Consider the following 20681-nt stretch of genomic DNA (forward strand, 5'->3'; position numbering starts at 1 on the left):
ATTTTAGGAACAAAACATCAAAGACACAAAATTAATGTAACATCTTTAGACATTGATAGCGTAGTTGGCATAGGTTTAAGTAATACAAACTACATCCGTAATTTGGGGGTTTATTTGAATTCTGATATTTCCATTTAAACACACGTCATTAAAGCCAGCTAATCTGCTCCTTTTCAGCTTAGAAACAGTGGCAAAAGTGGAAAATATTGATCGACACTTATTCTACTAAAATTTAATATATTCATTTGTGATGAGCCGACTTGATCACTGCAAAGCGCTCCAAATTGTTTAACTGATAGCATGAAAAAAAGTTCAAAATAGGACGGCTAGATCAGTAACCCTTTCTAACCTTATACAATACCAAAAAAATGCAATACCTTAAAAGAGCTAAATAATGCCAATATTAGGGCCTTTGGTGTCCTGTCACATTGATAAATAACGGATATACATTAGTATGATATAAATTACAGGATATCAATTAATTATAAAATAGATATACATTATTCATCGAATTCCAACTTAAGGTGATGTAATTCCTTATCAACGCAGTTCTTTAAAACGGTGACATTCCTCGCAGTTCTTGAACAAGCATGGAAAGGGTTCCAAATATTTACGGCATACAAGGAACGAAGTTGATGTCACTCAGCTCTTTGTTATTGTTTTTAGACAGCCTGTTAGTTATAAGCTCTCACTAAATTATATCAATCTGACTATAAACGTTGAAAGTTACACACAGTTATGTGTGTCGCTGTGTTTAATTAGGCTGGCGGATGCTGTGAATATTTTATCTAAACGCATAGCCTAAGTAGAGCGCATCGGCCCCATCTTCAGGTATATTCATTGCTTTCCTGTTTAACAGAAAGTGGAGTTCAAAATTGCCAAAATGGTGTTCACATTCCTAGATGATTCAGCATCATCTTATCTTTCTGGGTTTTTCTTGTATTGTATACACCTGCTTTACCACTCTGAACCCAATGTGAACGACTGATTAAAGTTCCCATAATATGTAAACTCTAGCTGAAAAAAATCTTTCTCTGACGGAGCCCCAAGAGTATGGAACAATAAATTAGATATTGAAATCAAAGATGCCCCCGAACGTGGTAAGTTTCGTAATTTTTTGAGAAGTTGTAAAAATATAGATAGAATAAAGTTGACGTCACTCGGGTCTTATTGTTTAGTGCCATCCGTGTTTATGAATAATTCTCACTAAACGGTATGAACCAAACTATAAAAGTTCATGGTTACACATGGTTTTGTGTGTTGGTCCGTTATACTTCCGGATGGTAATGTTATGAGCTTCTTAGCCAAGTGCATATTGTCTATTAACCAGACTATAAACGTTTAAGGTTACACATAGTTTTGTGTGTTGGTCCGTTAAACTTCGGGATGGCAATGTTGTGAGCTTCTTAGCCAAGCGTACACTGTCTATACGCGTATTGCGTCACCAATTGTGATTGTAGCTGCTTCAGACACGTTCTTTTTTTTTTCCTTGGCTAAGTTTTTAAGCCTCAATTTTCTTACTCTGGACAACATGGGTGATTCTTGTTGACATCAGACGTTGTGTGATGAATTATTATAGGATTCTTACACTCTTGCTTGATGGAATTCCAGACGTATTTCTAATCGCTGCACGAATTAAAGGCATTTTCAAAAATGTTTAAATGATGCTTCTGTTTTTAAATAATGAAAATGTTGCTGCTTGAAGCTCTAAAGAAAAATAAAGATAAGTATTAAATTATAAACTTCAATTTATTAGACGAAGACAGATACTGTGGACGTGTCGTGTCAATTCGATCCTGTTTAGCACTGACTCCGTGACTTTTTATTCTCTGATATCATCTGGCACTTCTCCATGCTTTTTTCTTATCATCATTATTAATACAAGTGCTCGCTCCACACTTTTTCTCTTTTATCTAAATGATATATTATCGTCATTTTGACCATGATGAAACATCACTTTCATACAGTACAGTCGACTATTTGACGCATCTTTTTCCACTGAACACACCTGAGTCGAATAGGGCAATGTGTGTAAAGTGCCTTACCCAAGATCACTGCAACGAAACCGACAGAATTTTATACGATCACTGTTACCCATCCAGTCATTGACCACAGTTAGAATTGCTTGGGGGGGGGGTTTGTATTTTGTTTTGTTTTTTTTGGTGACAAGACAAAACACCATAGCGTTGAGTTACCGGGATTCGACCAAGGACCTAACAGTCAAAAGCCAAGTATCATATCACATGACAGCGAAGCCAAACAAAAACAAACACAAATGATAATATACTGTTATCTCGACCGGCCTTGAATATTGATTACAGTAAAAACCGATCTTGATCTAAAGCCATAAATGATTATTTACGTAGCCATAACCTGATGTTTATGAGAGAGAAATATTATATTGCAGTGACTGACTATTCAATACATTATCCAACTAGATACCACGTTTGTATTGGATTATTTACACTGTGCTAAATCGAAAAAAATAGTTTTCTTTTTTACTACAACCATTATCTATGAAGAATACAGTGCAAAAACCACAGATGTGCATTTTTGAAAATTTTATGACTGGCCCCTTTGTGCGGCTATGAGGTATAGTGGTATGACACTCGCTTCGGACCGGAAAGTCCTGGGTTCGAGCCTCGCTAGGCGCATAGTTGAGCCCTTGGAAAAGGTTCTTTACTCGCTTTTTCTCACCGTACGCAAGTGTAAAATGAGTACCTGGCCGTTAACAGCTTGTCTCTGTCCGAAAAAAATTGTAATATCGCCTAACAGGCGTCATGTCCCGTCCTACATGTTAAGTGTTGCTGTTGGCTAGGGACCCCCTGTAAAGCGCTTTGAGCACGTTTAGTGGATATTGCGCTATATAAATGCTCTATTTCTAAATGCTCTACTTGAGTGATTTCATGGGTCTAAAATTTCCGTCTCTATATATTTTGTAAAAGTCAAAATATGACGATATTTATAATGATTTTTTCCTCAGGTTACACTGTTATACTCCTCGGAGAAATATCTCATAAAGGCGAGAATGGAGATATTGACGTCAGCCATTGTTCTGCATTGTGTAGAACCAGTTACTAAGCGTCGTTACGAGGAAGTGACGGCTCAACTGTTGAGCCCTATTAAGATTTGACGAAATGGACCTTGTGATAGACAAGTCATAGTGAACAGTGAACTGTTGGGAGCTACAAATTGTAGTAAGTATGGACAAAAATGAATTACACAACAGCTTAAAACAAACACAATACTGAGCACCGAGCGTTCTGGGCTCAAAAATACTCTTCAGCCAATTTAAAAGATAATATTGAAACTCTACTTTGTACGTTAATATTTGTGCGGCTATGTGGTATGACACTCGCTTTCGGATCGGAGGGTCCTGGGTTCGAGCCTCGCTCGGCGCATAGTTTAGTCCTTGGAGAAGGCTCTTTATTCACATTTTCTCACTGTACTCAGGTGTAAAATGAGTACCTGGCCATCAACAGCGTTTTCTCTGTCCGAAAAAAATTGTAATATCGCCTAACAGGCGTCATTGTCATGCCCCGTTCTTCACGTTAAATGTTGCTGTTGGCCAGGGACACCTTGAAAAGCGCTTTGAGCACGTTTAATGGATATTGCGCTATATAAAAGCTCAATGGAAAAATTTCATTTTTTCTTGAGTTTTTATTCATATTTTTTTTGGTGACAGACTCGGTTTATTTTACAGGACATGTCCCATCTTGTTGTTTCCCCTCATTCCATATATCAGTAATCTCCATTTGGCTCGAGAATTAGTCAAGAAATAATAGCTCAATAATTGATAGCTTCACAAGCAAGGGAGATTTTTTTTTTCTGACCGCCCCCCCCCCCCTGTCCACCCAGCAGTGATTGGGTAGCTGGGTCTGTTTGGTCACGCCGAAGGTAGACCAGCGTGTTTCACATTCTCTCACCACCTTCAGATGTAGAATGAGTTGTCTTTGACGAAACCACGTGTAAGATTGCCTAACAGGCTCCATGTCTCTCCCTACATGTCAAGTGTTACTGTTGGATAGGGACCCTTTTCTAAAGCGCTTTGGTATGTTTAGTGGATATTGCACTATATAAATGCCGAAGTTTATTTTTTAACCCAAAGCTACAGCTACCTGAGTCAAGTGAATTCATGAGAGTTTGACATTTTAAAGAATTCTTTTGATGTAGTCTAGCGTGGGCCCACAAGTTTTAATAGCCTGAGGGAGACAATTCATTTATATTCCCCAGGGTATTAAAAGGAGAGACGTGGTGTCGCTCTAGAACGCAATTAAATGGGCCCGGTGGCCCGCCGTTGTTCTGAATTATTAAACGGGGATTAATTTCCTATTAAGCATCGTTAAATGGACGGTAAATAAGTGATATGATTTTTTAAAATGAGAACAATACGACACTCTGAAAAAAACACATTAATTTTTATTTATTTTTTTTTACCAGAAAACTCGACCTTCAAATATCGATCGATTAAAATCACTCTCATCTTACTTAAGAGCTCTCAAACCTAGGACAATTATAACAATTTATGTAAATTAAGACCTACTAAAGTGATAAAATGAACACTTTAAAAGTGTACGTTAATAGTGCCCGTTGTAATGGATGTTATCATACTCAAAATGGGCTTCATCATGCTTCGGTTAGACCTTAATTTTCATCACATATATTCATGTCGGCATCCTTTTTGTATAATAATTAATTTTAATTGCCTATAGAAAGAACAAAGTTGATGACACTCATCTCTTTGCTATTGTTTTTAGACAACCATTTTGATGATTACATCTCACTAAATTATATCAATCAGACTTTTAACGTTCAAGGTTATACACAGTTTTGTGCGTTGCAATGTTAAATCCGACTGGCGAGTGTTGTAACATTTTACTTTAACGCATAATCCTCATTGCCAAATATTTTTTGATACTCGAGTTATGTGAGCAAATGTGTTTGGATAGGAGCAGTTTACCACGTCTTATCGCTTAAACTGATATCTGCTAAAATGATAAAATATAAATTAGTTATGCCCGTTTACACAAGCCATTGAAACGGTTTCGCCATACTCAAAGTAATAGCCTTCCTTCAACAGTCTTGACGTCACTTCCCTCGTAATGACGCATAGTGACTTAGCAACTGGTTCTAAACTATCGGATGCCCTTATGAAATACTTCTCCGAAGAGCATAAAAGTGTGTCCATAGGAGAAAAACATTATAAATCTGATCGTGTTTTGACTTTTATACATTCTGATCACATGATACGTGAAAACGTTCTAGCCAGCATGGAGAATAAAAAGCACCGATTTTCTTTGTTTAGAACCAAGCTGCTCGTTGCTGGGCGACGTGACATCAGACTATTGAATCCTATTCAAAATGTTTTATCTTTATCCCTAGCATAAACAAAAAAATTACGCCCTTCCCAGAGGCACGACTCCATCGCCTAGGATTTCCTTGAAGGAATAAAATATGTTCATAATTACTTTCTTTTTTTTCTCTCAACTTGAAAAGGTTTCGATCTAAGCATTCTTAGACAATTCGTGGATCATCTTGATTAAGCAGTTAACTGTCGTGCCTACTCGGGAGAGACACGAATTTTATATTTAAAATTTGTCTTCAAATATCAATCGATTTAAATGACCCTTATCTTGGAAAAAAACACTCAAACCTGGGACGTTAAATAAGACCTCGGGAGGTCCAAGGTTTAAAAGTTTTTGCAAAGTTGAGGGTCATTTAAATAGATCGATATTTGAAGGACGAGTTTTCTGGCCAAATGTTTTAGTTCGTGTCTTTCTAGGGGTACGACAGTTAAATGGTTAATCAAGATCTGACTTTTCAAAAATTATTCTGCGTAAAATATGAAAAGAAAAGTGTTTTGACATTATACATAATAATGCCATTAAGTAGCTGTCCATCAGTTGGGAGACATGGTCAAAATACCCCAATAATGACACATCGTGGGACAATTGATTGTTGCTTGTCCTCATTAATGTATGCAAACATGTATGTTAATGAGATCGACGAAGACAATCATCATTGGGCATGACGGTCACTCGTGTAAGGAAGTTATAGAAAGTGTGATATTGTACACATCAGTGAATTCAATTACTTCAGTGAACACACATAAAACGTGTTAAAAAGCGATAACCGGAGATAGCTATTCCCGCTTATAGCAGTGAAGGGAACATTAATACAAAGTTTCGCGAAATGAATAAATAAATATATATGTAAATGTGCAAGCTCATTTCCCCTGTGTCAACATTTCAACAACACTCTACAACGCTGCATATATCCCGCTACAGGAACTAACTTCCCATTTCATATTAGATGCCTGTAATATGTTATTTTTATGTTAGCACTCTTACAATACCACGCCAATTATTACAGGAGAGGACTCATTAAGGACTTCTTAGTCCCTAACTTAACAAACACTTCAAAAATTCGCTTTTTATAATAATATGAGCTTAACAAGCAAATCCCAAACTAAATCCACGCCTACTTTGACTTCATTTTTTGTCATTTGTGATACTCGGACTTCATCGTGTCAGACCAGCCACCAAGAAATATTTAGCGTCAAAAAGATATCAGTCATTGTTGAGATTGGGAGATTGGGAGAGCTTCGATTCGGAACACAAGACGTCGGTTACTAATGAAAGAAGCAAAGAGTGTCCTGTTGCCATTGCCACTGACTTTAAATAACTGTAAGAAAAGTACAGATCGTCAAAAGTGCACATTTTTGTGATTAGTAACTCCAAAGAATCTGTTCGGGCTCGCAAGTTGGGAGACTCGAGGTCGAAGGGTTCGCCTAAAAAAAAAAAAAAAAAAAAAAAAAAAACGATTAGAAAGTATAATGGAGACGAAAGTTATTCTGCTGGCATTGTAACTGAATGAAATAATATGAAAATTGTGTGATTCATCAGAAACACACTTTCTGTACACTTTCTGTTTTGGTTGGCTGTTTGTTTGTGTGGGTTTTGTTTTTTTTTTTGTTTTTGTTTTGGGGTTTGGTTGGGGTTTTTTTTTTTGGTTTTTTTTTTTTTGGGGGGGGAGGGTTGTTTGTTTGTTTTGGGTTGTTTTTTTTGCTGTTGGATTTATTTTATTTGGGGGGGGGGTGTTATGTCACTTCCCCCCAGCAAGGAGCAGCTTGGTTCAAAACAAAGAAAATCGGTACTTTTTATTCTTCATGCTGGCTCGAACTTTTTCACATGCCATGTGATCAGAATGTATAAAAGTCATAACATGATCAGATTTATAATGTTTTTCTCCTCTGGATACACTTTTATGCTCGTCGGAGAGGTATTTCATAAGGGCGTCCTCCATTGTCCCGATAGTTTAGAACCAGTTACTAAGTCAGTATGTGTCATTACTGGGGAAGTGATGTCACAACTGTTGAACCCTATTTGGTTGTGTGTGACCTAAATATAGAACTGACAGTAACTATCACGTGACTTGATTCATGTGATGCAAATTAAATCGTTTGCGTTGGAAAAGTTAACAGCAAAAAATAACATTTTAGTCAGCGTCCTTACCATGCCCAGAGTTATAGATAGAATGCGCTTGGCCAAGGAGTTCACAACATTGCCATCCGGAAGTAGAACGGACCAACACACAAACTCTGTGTAACCATGAACTTTTATAGTCTAGTTAATACAGTTTAGTGAGAACAACTCACAAAAGCGGATGGCAAAAACAATAACAAAGGCCTGAGTGTCGTCATCTGCATACTATCTATAGGCAAAAAACTAAATAGTCAGAAATTCGAAAACGCTTATAAAAAACTGATTTTTTCGTCACTTGCTTCGCTCAGGCTTAGACTAGTAAATATTTTACTAGACTGATAAAGGACTAAATCTAGTCACCCTACATAAGCCTGATAATATCACACATTAGACTATAAGGGTGATATGTGCAGTGCCTTCGGCAAGGAGTGGGTAAATGGTACAAAATTGTTGGCAGTCTTATCAGTTTAAAAATATCTGGAATTTCTTTAGACGATAAGATTGTAAATTGGATACTATATAAGAGAGGAAGAGAAATGAGAGAGAGAGAGAGAGGGGGGGGGAGAGAGAGAGGGAGAGAGAGAGAGAAAGAGAGAGAGGGAGAGAGAGGGAGAGAGAGAGAGAGAGAGAATAAGTAGAAGTGAAATATCTGTTCAATGTTATCGTTATCATATAACGTTATAACAAGTGTAACTAAATGACAAATTGCCATATTTATGGACAATAAAGATCTATTTTTTTATTATTATTATTATTATTATTATTATTATTATTATTATTATTATTATTATTATTATTATTATTATTATTATTATTATTATTGTTATTATTATTATTATTATTATTGTTATTATATATTTATAAATCATGAGCAAATTTCAAGACTGTATCTTCACTCCTTCATAGCCAGTCATGTTTCCATCATCCGAACACAATCGTTCCCAGCTTTTGTCCGGCTTACAGAGACATCTGGATTTTGGAATCAGTGTCGAAAGCGGCATAACTGGTAGTTTTAACCTCAGACTGTGGTGATCTAAGCGATCATTACAGTAAACAACTTTAGGACTATACTGCTTTCATAATGGGAGCAATCTATATTCAGGTTTTCGTCCAACCAAGTCATCAATCACATGATTTTTTGATGCCCAACGATTGGATATTTCTCAACAAATGTAAACACGCTGCTTTGTTCACAAGTTATGTGTCAAGCTGAATAAAATGACCAATCGTGATGTTCAATATTTAAAAAGTAGTGAACACTTTTCACTATGTGGGTCACTTTGAACACATTTTGCAATGTGACCAATGACTCCAGCACATGGAAAGTTGATATCGATCATGCCCATTGGCCAATGCATGGTTTATTAGAATTGTTGGGTTTTTTGTGTTATTTGTGTTTTGTTTTTGTTTTTTGTTTATTTAAGTACTTTTAATTTATTTATCTTCTCAATTTAAATTTGTGGGGGGGGGGGGTGTTGATTATGTGAGTTCTTTTTTGTTTCGTTTTTATTATTAATTGGATTCAGTAGTCTGATGTCACGCCGCCCGGCAACGGCGGCCATCTTGGTTCAAAACAAAGAAAATCATTACGTTTTATTCTTCATGCTGGCTAGAACTTTTCATATGCTTTGTGATCAGAATGTGTAAAAGTCAAAACATGATCAAATTTATGTTTTTTCCTCTGGATACGCTTTTATGCTCACCGGAGAAATATTTCATACGGGCGTCCGCCATTGTTCCGATAGTTTAGAGCCAGTGTTACTAAGTTACCATGCGTCATTAGAAAGGAAGTGACGTTACGACTGTTGAAGAGTATTTTCACATGTGTCCTACTATTGTTTTAGATGAGGCGAGCTTCATTTGCATTGTTTTGTTGTTTTGGGGTGTTTTTTTTTTTCTCTTTTCTATGAATGATGCATGAGCAGTTTTACATTGAACTTGACGACTGGCCATATTTTTAAAAACGAGTTTTTCGAGAGAACGGCAGTTCAATGATTGAATAGGAGATAAAACGCTATACTAACAGTTTAAACATATAACAAATTATATTTTAAAAAGGTAGCGACAATCTCAATTGGTCGAGGATTTGCCTCACCAGCCACTAGCAAACTATCGATCTGGTCGGTTCTGGCCAAAGTCAAAAATGCGTTCTGGATCAATTCGTTCTTTCTTTTTCTTTATATTGGGTCTATAATTTTTATTTTTATTATTTATTTATTTTTTTTTTTTTTTTTTGCTTTTTTCCCTGTTGTTCTTATTCTTGTCGTCTTCTTTGTTGTAGTTATTATTATTATTATTATTATTATTATTATTATTATTATTATTATTATTATTATTATTATTATTATTATTATTATTATTATTATTATTATTATTATTATTATTATTATTATTATTATTATTATTATTATTATTATTATTATTATTATTATTATTATTATTATTATTATTATTATTATTATTATTCTATTATTATTATTATTTTTATTTTTATTATTGCTGTTGTCAGTTTGTTTCCTTTGGGTTTTTAGGGGGGGGGGGGGTTTGGGGGGGTTTTTTCTTTTCTTTTGTTTGTACTTTGGTTTGACATTTTATCAATTTTTTCCCTCTTTTCTCTGTTTTTGTTTGTTTATGATGTTGTTATCATGTTACACAAAAATAACTTACAACCTGTCTCTTCAAATACGCCATTGCACTTGTCTAAACCTATCGATGGATTGTTTACCTTTTGAAAAAAAATAGGTAAATAATTAAACACGTGTGTTATTTTATGTATATATAAAGGTCAATCTTAAGGTCCTATTACATACGTTTTTGAGTAGGGGTTTGACACACAGAATCAGTCAATAGACAAATCTTGCACAATGACAAATAATTATTGTACAATTGACCACCGGCCACTGTCCTCAGTCCGATTCAACATCATAATATATTAAGACAGGATCATGTAATAGAATGACATAGCCTATTGATAGTTGTCTTAACCAATTTGGCGGAAGGGGAGGAAGCGAGAATAACGCCCATATTTCTCATTAGCTAAATCATTTTTCTTACATAAAAATAAAAAGTAGTTATTTACTTAGAGATGTCTACAATGCTATGTCTACCTAACAAATAAGTCATTTCCATTTGTCACAAATTTCAATCTCATTTTTTTTTCACTAATCGAAAACTATTCTGCAAATTGGGACGTTATATGGTCAACTCTGAGTGCGTCCCATATATCTAGATGTACTTTTATCTATAGAAAAAGCTATAATGACAGTTATGATAGTATTTATAATTATGATACAGTTGACCGGGGGTTTATTAAGATTGGTCAAGAGGGCAAAGCAGACCTTAGCTTGAACTCTCGGGTTAACACTGAATTTATATTCCTTTTCAGCAATCGTTTGTTTCAAACTTTGATTCTGACCGATTTAACCAGCACAACCAAAGAGCTTGTGAAATTCCTTAATTTATATAGATATTTTTTTCACCATAATATATACTGATTGACGAGAATTATGAATTGTATCAGGGTAAAACATCTCTTTCAACTAAACTGACTGCCGATTGGATAGAGATCAACAACGATGACGTAAAGATATAGAAATTTCAATATCTTGTTCCGCTGGATTTATATTTACCAAATTGTATATTTCTTGGATTATATTTTGACAATAGCATACTTTAATATCGAATGGTTATTAAAAAATGTTGTCATCTATTTATATTTGAAAAGTAACCCAAGCGTTTTCAACAAATTATATTTCTTCAAAGTTTGTAGTTGTTTCCTGTTTTTAATAATAGCAGGATAATAAACGAAAGTATCGGGGAGGAAAATACAAACAACTATGCGACCATTTTATTACCTTGGCGTACTCTCTGTGTTTTTCGTTGTGATTTTTCAAGCTTCCTCTGAGGATGTCGGCATCAATGGAGGACTTAATTGTGCAGGTAGAGTGATATGATGTAGCCTTTGACAAAATGTGTAATTTACAGGTAGAGTGATATGATGTAGCCTTTGACAAAATGTTTAATTCACAGGTAGAGGGATATGATGTAGCCTTTGACAAAATGTTTAATTTACAGGTAGAGGGATATGATGTAGCCTTTGACAAAATGTGTAATTTACAGGTAGAGGGATATGATGTAGCCTTTGACAAAATGTGTAATTTACAGGTAGAGGGATATGATGTAGCCTTTGACAAAATGTTTAATTTATAGGTAGAGTGATATGATGTAGCCTTTGACAAAATGTTTAATTTATAGGTAGAGGGATATGATGTAGCCTTTGACAAAATGTTTAATTTACAGGTAGAGGGATATGATGTAGCCTTTGACAAAATGTTTAATTCACAGGTAGAGGGATATGATGTAGCCTTTGACTAAATGTGTAATTTACAGGTAGAGGGATATGATGTAGCCTTTGACAAAATGTGTAATTTGCGGGCAGAGAATTACGAGCGACCTTTTTAAAAGTTTGTTTGTTGTTTGTTTTGGATTTTTTACTTGGCCATCAAGAAATGAAGCTACAATGTTGAATTTTGGTGTGCGAGACATCTATTTCTCAATATTATAGTCACCGGGACATTTTGTCATAAGACAATGACCTTCAGAATAGAATGATTGATTTTGTCCATTGAAACATTTTAAAACTTCATAAAGTACATCATCAACCTTTCAAAGTTTTGTTTAAGTATTAAGAATTTTAATAAGTCATATGATATCAAATCTGGGGAATAAGACAGATGTGGCAGTAATCTGTATTATCATTTCTCAGCTGGCAATATTGCTTTTTCTTGTAGTACATAATATTCTGTCCAGTTGTCATGAAGCAAAAGGGCTACTTTTCTCAGTTTTCCTCTTCGTTTTTCTTATAAAGCTGCCTCCAGTCTTTTCTGCATGTTGGAATAGTATCGCCTTTTTGAAAGTTGTCTGTTAGGAGTACACCATCCTGGTCACAAAAAAGGGGAGAGCATCACTTTTCCAGAGGAATTTTGAACGTTTGCCTCTTTGGAAGAGAGACATGATGGTGATTACATTGTGTAAAAGAATAAAATATCTTAATTCTGTTTCATACCTCACCCATTGTTACCAAACGATTGAAAATGTTTGGATCTTCATGTTGATCAATTGCTGACTGCATTGTTCTCTCCTTTCTTTCAGTTTAGAGTCAAAGAAACCGGGGAATACACCTTATTGACAAGTTCGAATACCCACGTTAAGATTTTTTAAACTTAACCAGTACTCAAGCCAATGACATCAGTAATTTTATTTAGTGTCCTTCAATACAATAGGTGTCGCCTCTACATTGCCACTGTATAATTGACACGAGACGACCTTCTCGAAGATATCGCTGAAGGCAGTGTGGCGACGTGCATATATTTGCAGGTCTGATAACCAAAAGTAATCATAGGCTTTTTCGAACCACGTGTACCAACAATTTGATACTTTTATTTGGGGCGGATGATACCGCATACTTCTGAAAAGTATTTACTTATTAGTAACTGTTGGAACTGTTCCTGTGGGTGAAGAAACTTCATCACAGATCTAAATTCAATCTTCTTTACACGAACATGATATCCATCTATTTATCTATCTATATATCCATCCGTCGTTCTATGAAGTATTTTATTATTTCTCTTATTTCTATCTATTCATCTATCAGTCGATCTATCTATCTGTCTATTTATCTATCTATTTATCTATCTATCTATCTATCTATCTATCTATCGATCTATCTATCTATCTATCTACCTATTTATTTGTTAATCTGTGTAACGCATGCCAACCTGTCTATCAAACAATATAATATACATACATATATATATATATATATATATATATATATATATTAATTAATAATTAGTACTGTATCTATAGCTTTCAGTCAACATTTTAGTTTTCTCTATGCTCTTTTATATAGTATGTACCGCCTTCATAGCCCTGGTGGAACAGCTAATGGAAATCAAGAACTATTCAGTCCAAGAGACGTTAGAGAAGATATGTGGCTTTCTCCCTCACCCAGCCAATGTGGATTGTAAGAGGGCGGTGGAATATATGGAACCTGTACTCATTGAGTTGTGAGAGACTTTAAGTTATCGTCGTCGTCATCATCATCATCATCATCATCATCATCATCATCATCATCATCATCATCATCATCATCATCAGAGTTATCTATTACAATCACTATCGTGGTCTGATGAGAGCCCAAGGGCCAACTTGACTAAATTTATAAAATAAATATATTATGATATTTAAGGCCCCCCCAGACTTTATTAGTTACTTTTAAGAAATGACGATTTGTTTAATATGATATGAATAGAAAGATACATTTTATTGAAATGAGTTTTTATTATAAACGAAAAGTGATCACAGTTACAATAAATGAATAAATGACAATTACATTAATTTTTCGATCATGATCAGATGATAATAATGATGTTGTGTTCGGGCTCGTGGAGGTGCACTTCCAATCTTTTTATACTTGTCTATTCACAAAACCTTCATGCTATTATTTTTGGTAGTAACTTTTCTAGTCATTGTGAGTTGATATAAAACACAGCAATCGGTTTTAATCACGTGATAGTGATAATCATTGATAAGATAAAACACACAAAGATAGATATGCATAGATTATGTGAAAGTATTTTACTTGCTTGATGCAAAAAAACTAACTGAAACGGAATATTAGAGTTTCTATTGAAACAATATTTACAAACAAAACAGTGTGTTTCATTTTTTTCCTGAAGCAAGCTTTACAATCTATAAGCGGTATTTTATTGTTTGTTGAAACAATCTTTACAAATTAGAAGCAGTATATTGTTGTTTGTTTAAACGAGCGTTACACATTATGAGCGGTATTTTATTGTTTGCTGAAACAAGTTTAATGAATTATAAGCAGTATTTCAGTATTTCACACGATTTCAGACAAACGTGCGTTTCATTGATTGCTGGCATAGTTGCAAACCATCGAATGTTTATAGATGCCTTATTGTTTTATAAAGCACATTTTGCGACTAAACAGAGTTCATAATATGTGTGTCACAAGGATCGGTCAGTTTTATTCCACGAAATTAACAACACATCTAATACATATAGTGTCCCGAAATCATACTTTTACCCACTATCCACCCATCTGCCAAGAACCCCTGACCTATTGACCTTATAACCTTCTCCCATTAATCATCATAATTAATTGACACGATCCGCAATTTATTCATGATTCTGTTGCTTTAGTAATTGAACATTTATATAAGGTATTCAGTGTGACCTTCTTGATTTTAAAAAAATGCCTGAGCGTTTATATAAAACAATATCCACGTAATCATGTGGTCAAAGCGCTGTGTTATGAGGTCTCAAGCCAACAACAACACATGATATGTAAGATGAGATATTACACCTTTAACCAGTTAACTGTCGCACTCTGGAAAAACATTTATCTAAAAATTTGGCCAGAAACATCGTCGTTCTATATCGATCGATTTAAAGGACCCTCATCTGGGTAATAAAAAAACCCTGAGGTGCAAAGTATAAGCGGCGAGTGTCGGCGACCTGTGCCGGATACTTACTTTTTAACCCATCGTCTCAATTAAGGCCCGTTTTCATGAACCCAGACTAGCGCTTAGTCTCTGACTTTAGTCAAGGACTTGAAAAAAACCGGATTTTATGTGAGTTGACCAAGCAATTCCCGGACTAAAATCACGGCACCTTCGGACTAAGTTTGGCCAAGTTTGGACATTTCCTGAGGCCGGACTTCAAGCTTAGTCTAAGACTAGTAACTATCATAGCGTCAAGAAGATAGCAGCTATTTTTAGATTGAGAGACCTTCGATTCGGAAAGAAAATACGTCGGTTACAAATGACAGAGGCAAGAAGTGTCCTGTTGCTATCGACAATGGCTTTTTTTAAAAACTGTAAGATAAGTGCAGATCGTCGAAATTACACATTTTTTTGTGAGTAAAAACCTAAATAAGACGTTATTCAGCCTCGCGAGTTGCGATTGAAGGGAGACTCGTAGTCGAAGGGTTCGCTACAAAGAACAACCAAAAGAACGACTAGAAAGTATAGTGGAGACAAAAGTAATTGTGCTTGCATTGTGACTGACTGAAATAATGTAGCTAATTCATCAGAACACACTTTCTGAATTCTTTTTTTATTAAGATTTTTTTTTTGGTTCAATTTGTTCGAGTTTCAATCAATGAAACTTTCATTTATGAATATAGAATTGACAGTCGACCATAGATATCATTGCAGTCTAATCGGTCGACAGTCAATACCACGTGATTTGATTGATCATGGCAAAAATAAGTTCGAATATGAAACGGAAAGAAATATTATCTATACCTGATGTGTTGCTAATTTTCTCTTTGAAAATCTTTTGCGCTGAAAGTATGAAAGCTGGTTTCTTACCTGCCATCGTATAGTGGAGAGCTTGATGTTACCAGCACAAAATTGCCGAATTAGTCACCTTACAACACCCACTTCTAGGTAAGAGCCTAGCAAGTCAGAGACTGGAAAACGTTCATAAAATTCGACTTTTTAGTCATCTTTTTTGCTTAGGCTTAAGACCAGCACTATATACTAGACTAGTAAATGTAAGCATGAAATGTAAGCAGATTAGATTTAGTTATTAACTAGACTATTAAATAACTAAATCTAGTCTGCTGACATAAAATTGGGCCCTTGTGTTCTATCGGGATAACCCCGATGACCAAGAACGAATTCAGGGGTAAAAAATCTTAAATGCTTTTTTTTTTTACTTTTTCCGGGAATAACTTGACTGTAGAAATAATATATGTTAATATTCTTTCTGGCACTGTTTCATGCACACATTTCAAATGTTCATCTACAGCTAGATAGGCGACTCTTCCAGTAGTAGTTATCGATTACAAAACTTGACGATCTCTATAATTTGAAACAATTTTAACACGTTTTTGTGGCATGATAAATGTGACCCGACGCCAAAACACGGTATTATGTCGGAATGATCAGGTTGTTGTAAATTGATTTTATAACTGAAAATATCAGTCCTGGGTTGAGTGTATTTCAGTGAATAGATAGAACGAAGTTGACGTCACTCAGGTCTTTGTTATTGTTTTTGTTTTTGTTTTTGTTTTTTGTTTTTTGCCACCCATGTTTATGAGTAATTCTCACTAAACTGTATTAAGGTTACACATTGTTTTATGTGTTGGTCTGTTGTATTTCCGGATGGCAATGTTGTGAGTTTCTTAGCCAAGCGCATCGCATCTATAGAATTGATGTAGAATTTGACAGCAGTAAAAACCCAAATTTCATATTTTTGATCAGGTTAACTTTAATTTGACATTTTAGCATCTGATTCATAAATCCCGATATGATAACATCGATGGGAGACAAATCGCCCTAGAACAAAGCAACATTTTTATCACATATTTAGTGACTTCAAGAGGAAAATATTTCTTAGGTTCGCCTCATAGAACAAGACACTGCTGGTTTTGAAAGTTATTTTTTTTCTCCGATGGTTCTAATGTGTCAATTAGATTAAATGAGAGTGTTAAATCATTTCTATATTATAGGAATGTAACTAGCACGCTTTAAAAGTTATTTCATAATTTAGATCGTCTCGATCATCATCATCATCATCATCATCATCATCATCATCATCATCATCATCATCATCATCATCATCATCATCATCATCATCACCATCATCATCATCATTATTATTATTATTATTATGGAAAAAAATGTAGTTCTTCGGAGCCATTACGGTTTCTATAGCATGAAACCAACAATAACAATTGCTTGCTACCCTATGGATCTGGATGCTAGTCAATCGCAATGTATCTTCGGCCAGATCTATCCGGTCTCGATCTCGATCCCTTTGCGTGTGAAACAAGTGCTCTACCAACTGAGCTATCAGGACCCCCCCCCCCCCCCCCCCCGCCCATTATGGCCATCATCATGCAATATCTTATCTTCACAATTCTTCATACATCTCATTCCTAGAATAATCCAGAAGAACGGCCCTGATGTCGTCTGCAATGCCATTAACTTTTGTCACACAGACGAGGGTTACCCGGCGTGTACAACCATAATCCCACCATTTGAGTCACGTGAGGTTAGTATCCATGACAACATCATAACGGCCAATTGGGTTCAACAGTCGTGACGTCACTTCCCTCGTATTGACGCATCGTAACTTAGTAACTGGTTCTAAACTATTGAACAATGGCGGACGCCCTTCGGAAATACCTCTCCAACAAGCATATAAGGGTATCCAGAGGAGAAAAACATTATATATCTGATCATGTTTTGACTTTTATACATTCTGATCACATGTCATGTGAAAAAGTTATAGCCAGCATGAAGAATAAAAAGTACCGATTTTCTTTGTTAAGAACCAAGATTCTCATTGCTGGGCGGTCGTGACATCAGACCGTTGAATCCTATTGTGACCAATCGAATCAAAATGGTATATCATGTCAAGTTGAATCTACTGTTTCAAAATGACTAAGCAAAATTCTCGGACCGTGCATTTTAATTACTTTGCGGCACGCACCCTCAATCTGAAATTCTCTCTCGGCCTTTATACAGAAATGTTCCCACTAGACTGCAGACAGAATATTTTAGATTTACCTATCCTTAATATTTAAAAATCACATTCTTCAAATTCCATTGGTATAAATTATAACTTATAACTTATTAGATCATCTACAATTGTAACATTTAATTTTCTTAAAATTCCCATGTCAACAGCCCTATGTCTTGTAAAGAGCCATTGAACACGTTTTTGGTGGAGAGATTGGCGCTCTATAAATCTTATTTATATTTATATTTATAATGTTCACAATTCCATTTTAATCTTCAATTGATACTAATCTACCAGAAGATGCTATGGACCCTTAAAAGTGATGAACAAAAATGAAAAATAACAGCTTCGAAAATGAATTAAAATACCAAAAACGGAACGTTTCTGGCACAAATCTCTTCTTCAGCCAATAAAAAAAAAGTAATTAAAAGATTGATAGACCTTAATCATGAAACTATTATATTTAAGCTTAAATTGTGGGATTTGAGCTTAACTTAACGCCTTCAATTAGGAGAGTGAGGTAAATTCCTTAACTTCGAAAAATATCAATATAAATCTCCACATAAAAACAGATTGACATGGTGGTTTACAGTTACAATGTAGAATATTTGTAAAAAATGGAAGTTAAGGAATCTACTTCGGGGCAATGCAAGAAGAAAAAGACTTAAGATTCAATTCCCCATATCGTTTGATTCATCCCGCTGTGGACATATTTGCAGGTCTGATGACTGAATTCAACTGTGGGCTTGATTTAACATTGTTGTAATGAACAATATTTTGCGTTGATTTGAGAGTATCTGCATTACAACGATTAGCCCATAACAAGTGGATCATTAGACCTGGAAATATGTACACGTCGGCCCATGCCTTGACAACACCAGATTGAGGAAGTGAGTCACGTGTCACATAATGACTCTATTAAGTATTAAGTCTTTTAAGATGTAGTAATCATTATCAATTTAGATTTACATATTATTTATATTTGATTTTTATTGTTCTTCACAGTTGACATTTGCCCAAAAGGTTGCCAGAGCCCGACAACATGTCCAACACCACTTGCTGAAGGTAAGTATTTTAATCTTTGAATACACCGTTCAATTTTACTTTGACATATATTACTGCTCACTTGGTGATAATGATCTTTATAAGATCTGTCGACCATAGCAACATTATTTTGAGTACAGCTAACGACAACTCACTTTTACTTATTTTGGGATCGTCGCCTTGATTGTGAGGTAAATTGTAGGGAAGTTAACAAGAGGTTGAAAATGACCTCGCACCATACAATATGAAATTCGATTTGCTGATTTTCAAGATATGCATTAGAAGCTGATCATCTCCAGCTGTTTGTTTTTCCACAGTTCCCACGACGAATGTTAGTCTGCGATATCCCTGGCATCAGAAATATCTGTAAATGGGTTACCAAGTGAGTTTGGCATCAATTGTTTTAGAGATATAATGCGATTTAAGTCAAACTATTGGTTTTGTTTGTTCTGTTTTTGTTTTTGTTTGTTCTGTTTTTGTTTTTGTTTTTTCTTTGGTTTTTTTTTTTGGGGGGGGGGAGTTGTTGTTGTTTTGTTTTGTATGTGTTTTTTTTTCTTTTTTGGTCTTTTTGTTTGTTTGTTTTTATGTTTTGTGTTGTTAAGTTGGGGGGGGGTGTTTTTTTAATGGGGGGTTGGGATGTTTTGTTAGATTTTGTTTTTGTTTTTTGTTTTTTGTTTTTTGTTTTGTTTTTGTTTTTTGGGGGTTTTTTGTTTGTTTGTTTTTTTGGTTGCTTTTTTTTTCGTTTGTTTATTTTTGGCATAAGCGGAAAGCATTGCACGGCCGTTAGTACGATCGTTAAATCTATGTGTTTTGCCCGCCAAGGCCGGCGGACATTTTAACTAACCAGCACATTGTCAATAAAGCACATCTGTAACTCAGTACTTTAAAAGGGATTCCCATTTTATCTCTGTCCTTGGATTTCACTTTATTGATGACATGCGTTTTAGTTCAAATACTCGCCTATCTTGCCCGACAGATGAATTGTAACAACACACAAATCTGTAAACGCTTGTTTTAACGTTGTGGTAGTGGACAATATTTTGTGTTGGTTTGAGAGTATTTCCATTAAAACGTTGAGATCACAACAGTTTGGATAATAAGACCTGCAAATAGGTCTTCGTCGGTTTGAACGACTAAATGAAAACAATTTCCTAGCACCATAACAAAATAATGTCACACAATGTTCTATCAATTCGGCCATTTCATTGCAACAAAAATGTCACACAAGTCTTCTTTTTTGCTGTTGTTTTTTGTTTATATTTTCATTTATTTTGTTTTGTTCGGGTTTTTATTGGGGGGGGGGGGGGGGTTGGCTTTCTTCTGTATTGCTTTGTTTTGTTTGTGTGTGTGTTGTTTTTTTTTTTGGGGGGGGGGTTATTTATTTTTATTTTTTTTTGATACTTTTTTGTTTGTTTCTGTTGGGGGTTTTTGGGGGGTTTTTTTATTGGGGGGGGGGGACGGTGGTTGTTTTCTTTTTCTTTGTTGATTTGTTCTTTTTGCGTTTGTTTTTGGGGGGGGGGGGTGGGTTGTCGTTTGTTTTTTGTTGTTTTTTTGTTTGTTTGTTTGTTTGTTTGGTTGGGTTTTTTTGTTTGT

At 35.1% G+C, this 20681-nt stretch overlaps 1 protein-coding gene across 1 annotated transcript in view; it reads left to right on the forward strand.

The window, feature by feature from the left end:
* The first annotated feature begins 10808 nt into the window (after nucleotides 1-10808).
* Nucleotides 10809-20681, forward strand: part of LOC144977137 (acyloxyacyl hydrolase-like) — a 38193-nt gene continuing 28320 nt past the window's right edge. The window contains exons 1-5 of the mRNA XM_078921976.1: nucleotides 10809-11423; nucleotides 13396-13552; nucleotides 17462-17573; nucleotides 19050-19109; nucleotides 19406-19470. Of these exons, the coding sequence (XP_078778102.1) occupies nucleotides 11321-11423; nucleotides 13396-13552; nucleotides 17462-17573; nucleotides 19050-19109; nucleotides 19406-19470 (497 nt within the window). The 5' untranslated portion in view covers nucleotides 10809-11320. The remainder of the gene's footprint in view (nucleotides 11424-13395; nucleotides 13553-17461; nucleotides 17574-19049; nucleotides 19110-19405; nucleotides 19471-20681) is intronic.

The sequence above is a fragment of the Berghia stephanieae genome, chromosome 7 (genome assembly GCF_034508935.2).
Source record: "Berghia stephanieae isolate SIO BIC M18660-M18661 chromosome 7, UCSD_Bste_1.3, whole genome shotgun sequence".
Lineage (NCBI taxonomy): Eukaryota > Metazoa > Mollusca > Gastropoda > Nudibranchia > Aeolidiidae > Berghia > Berghia stephanieae.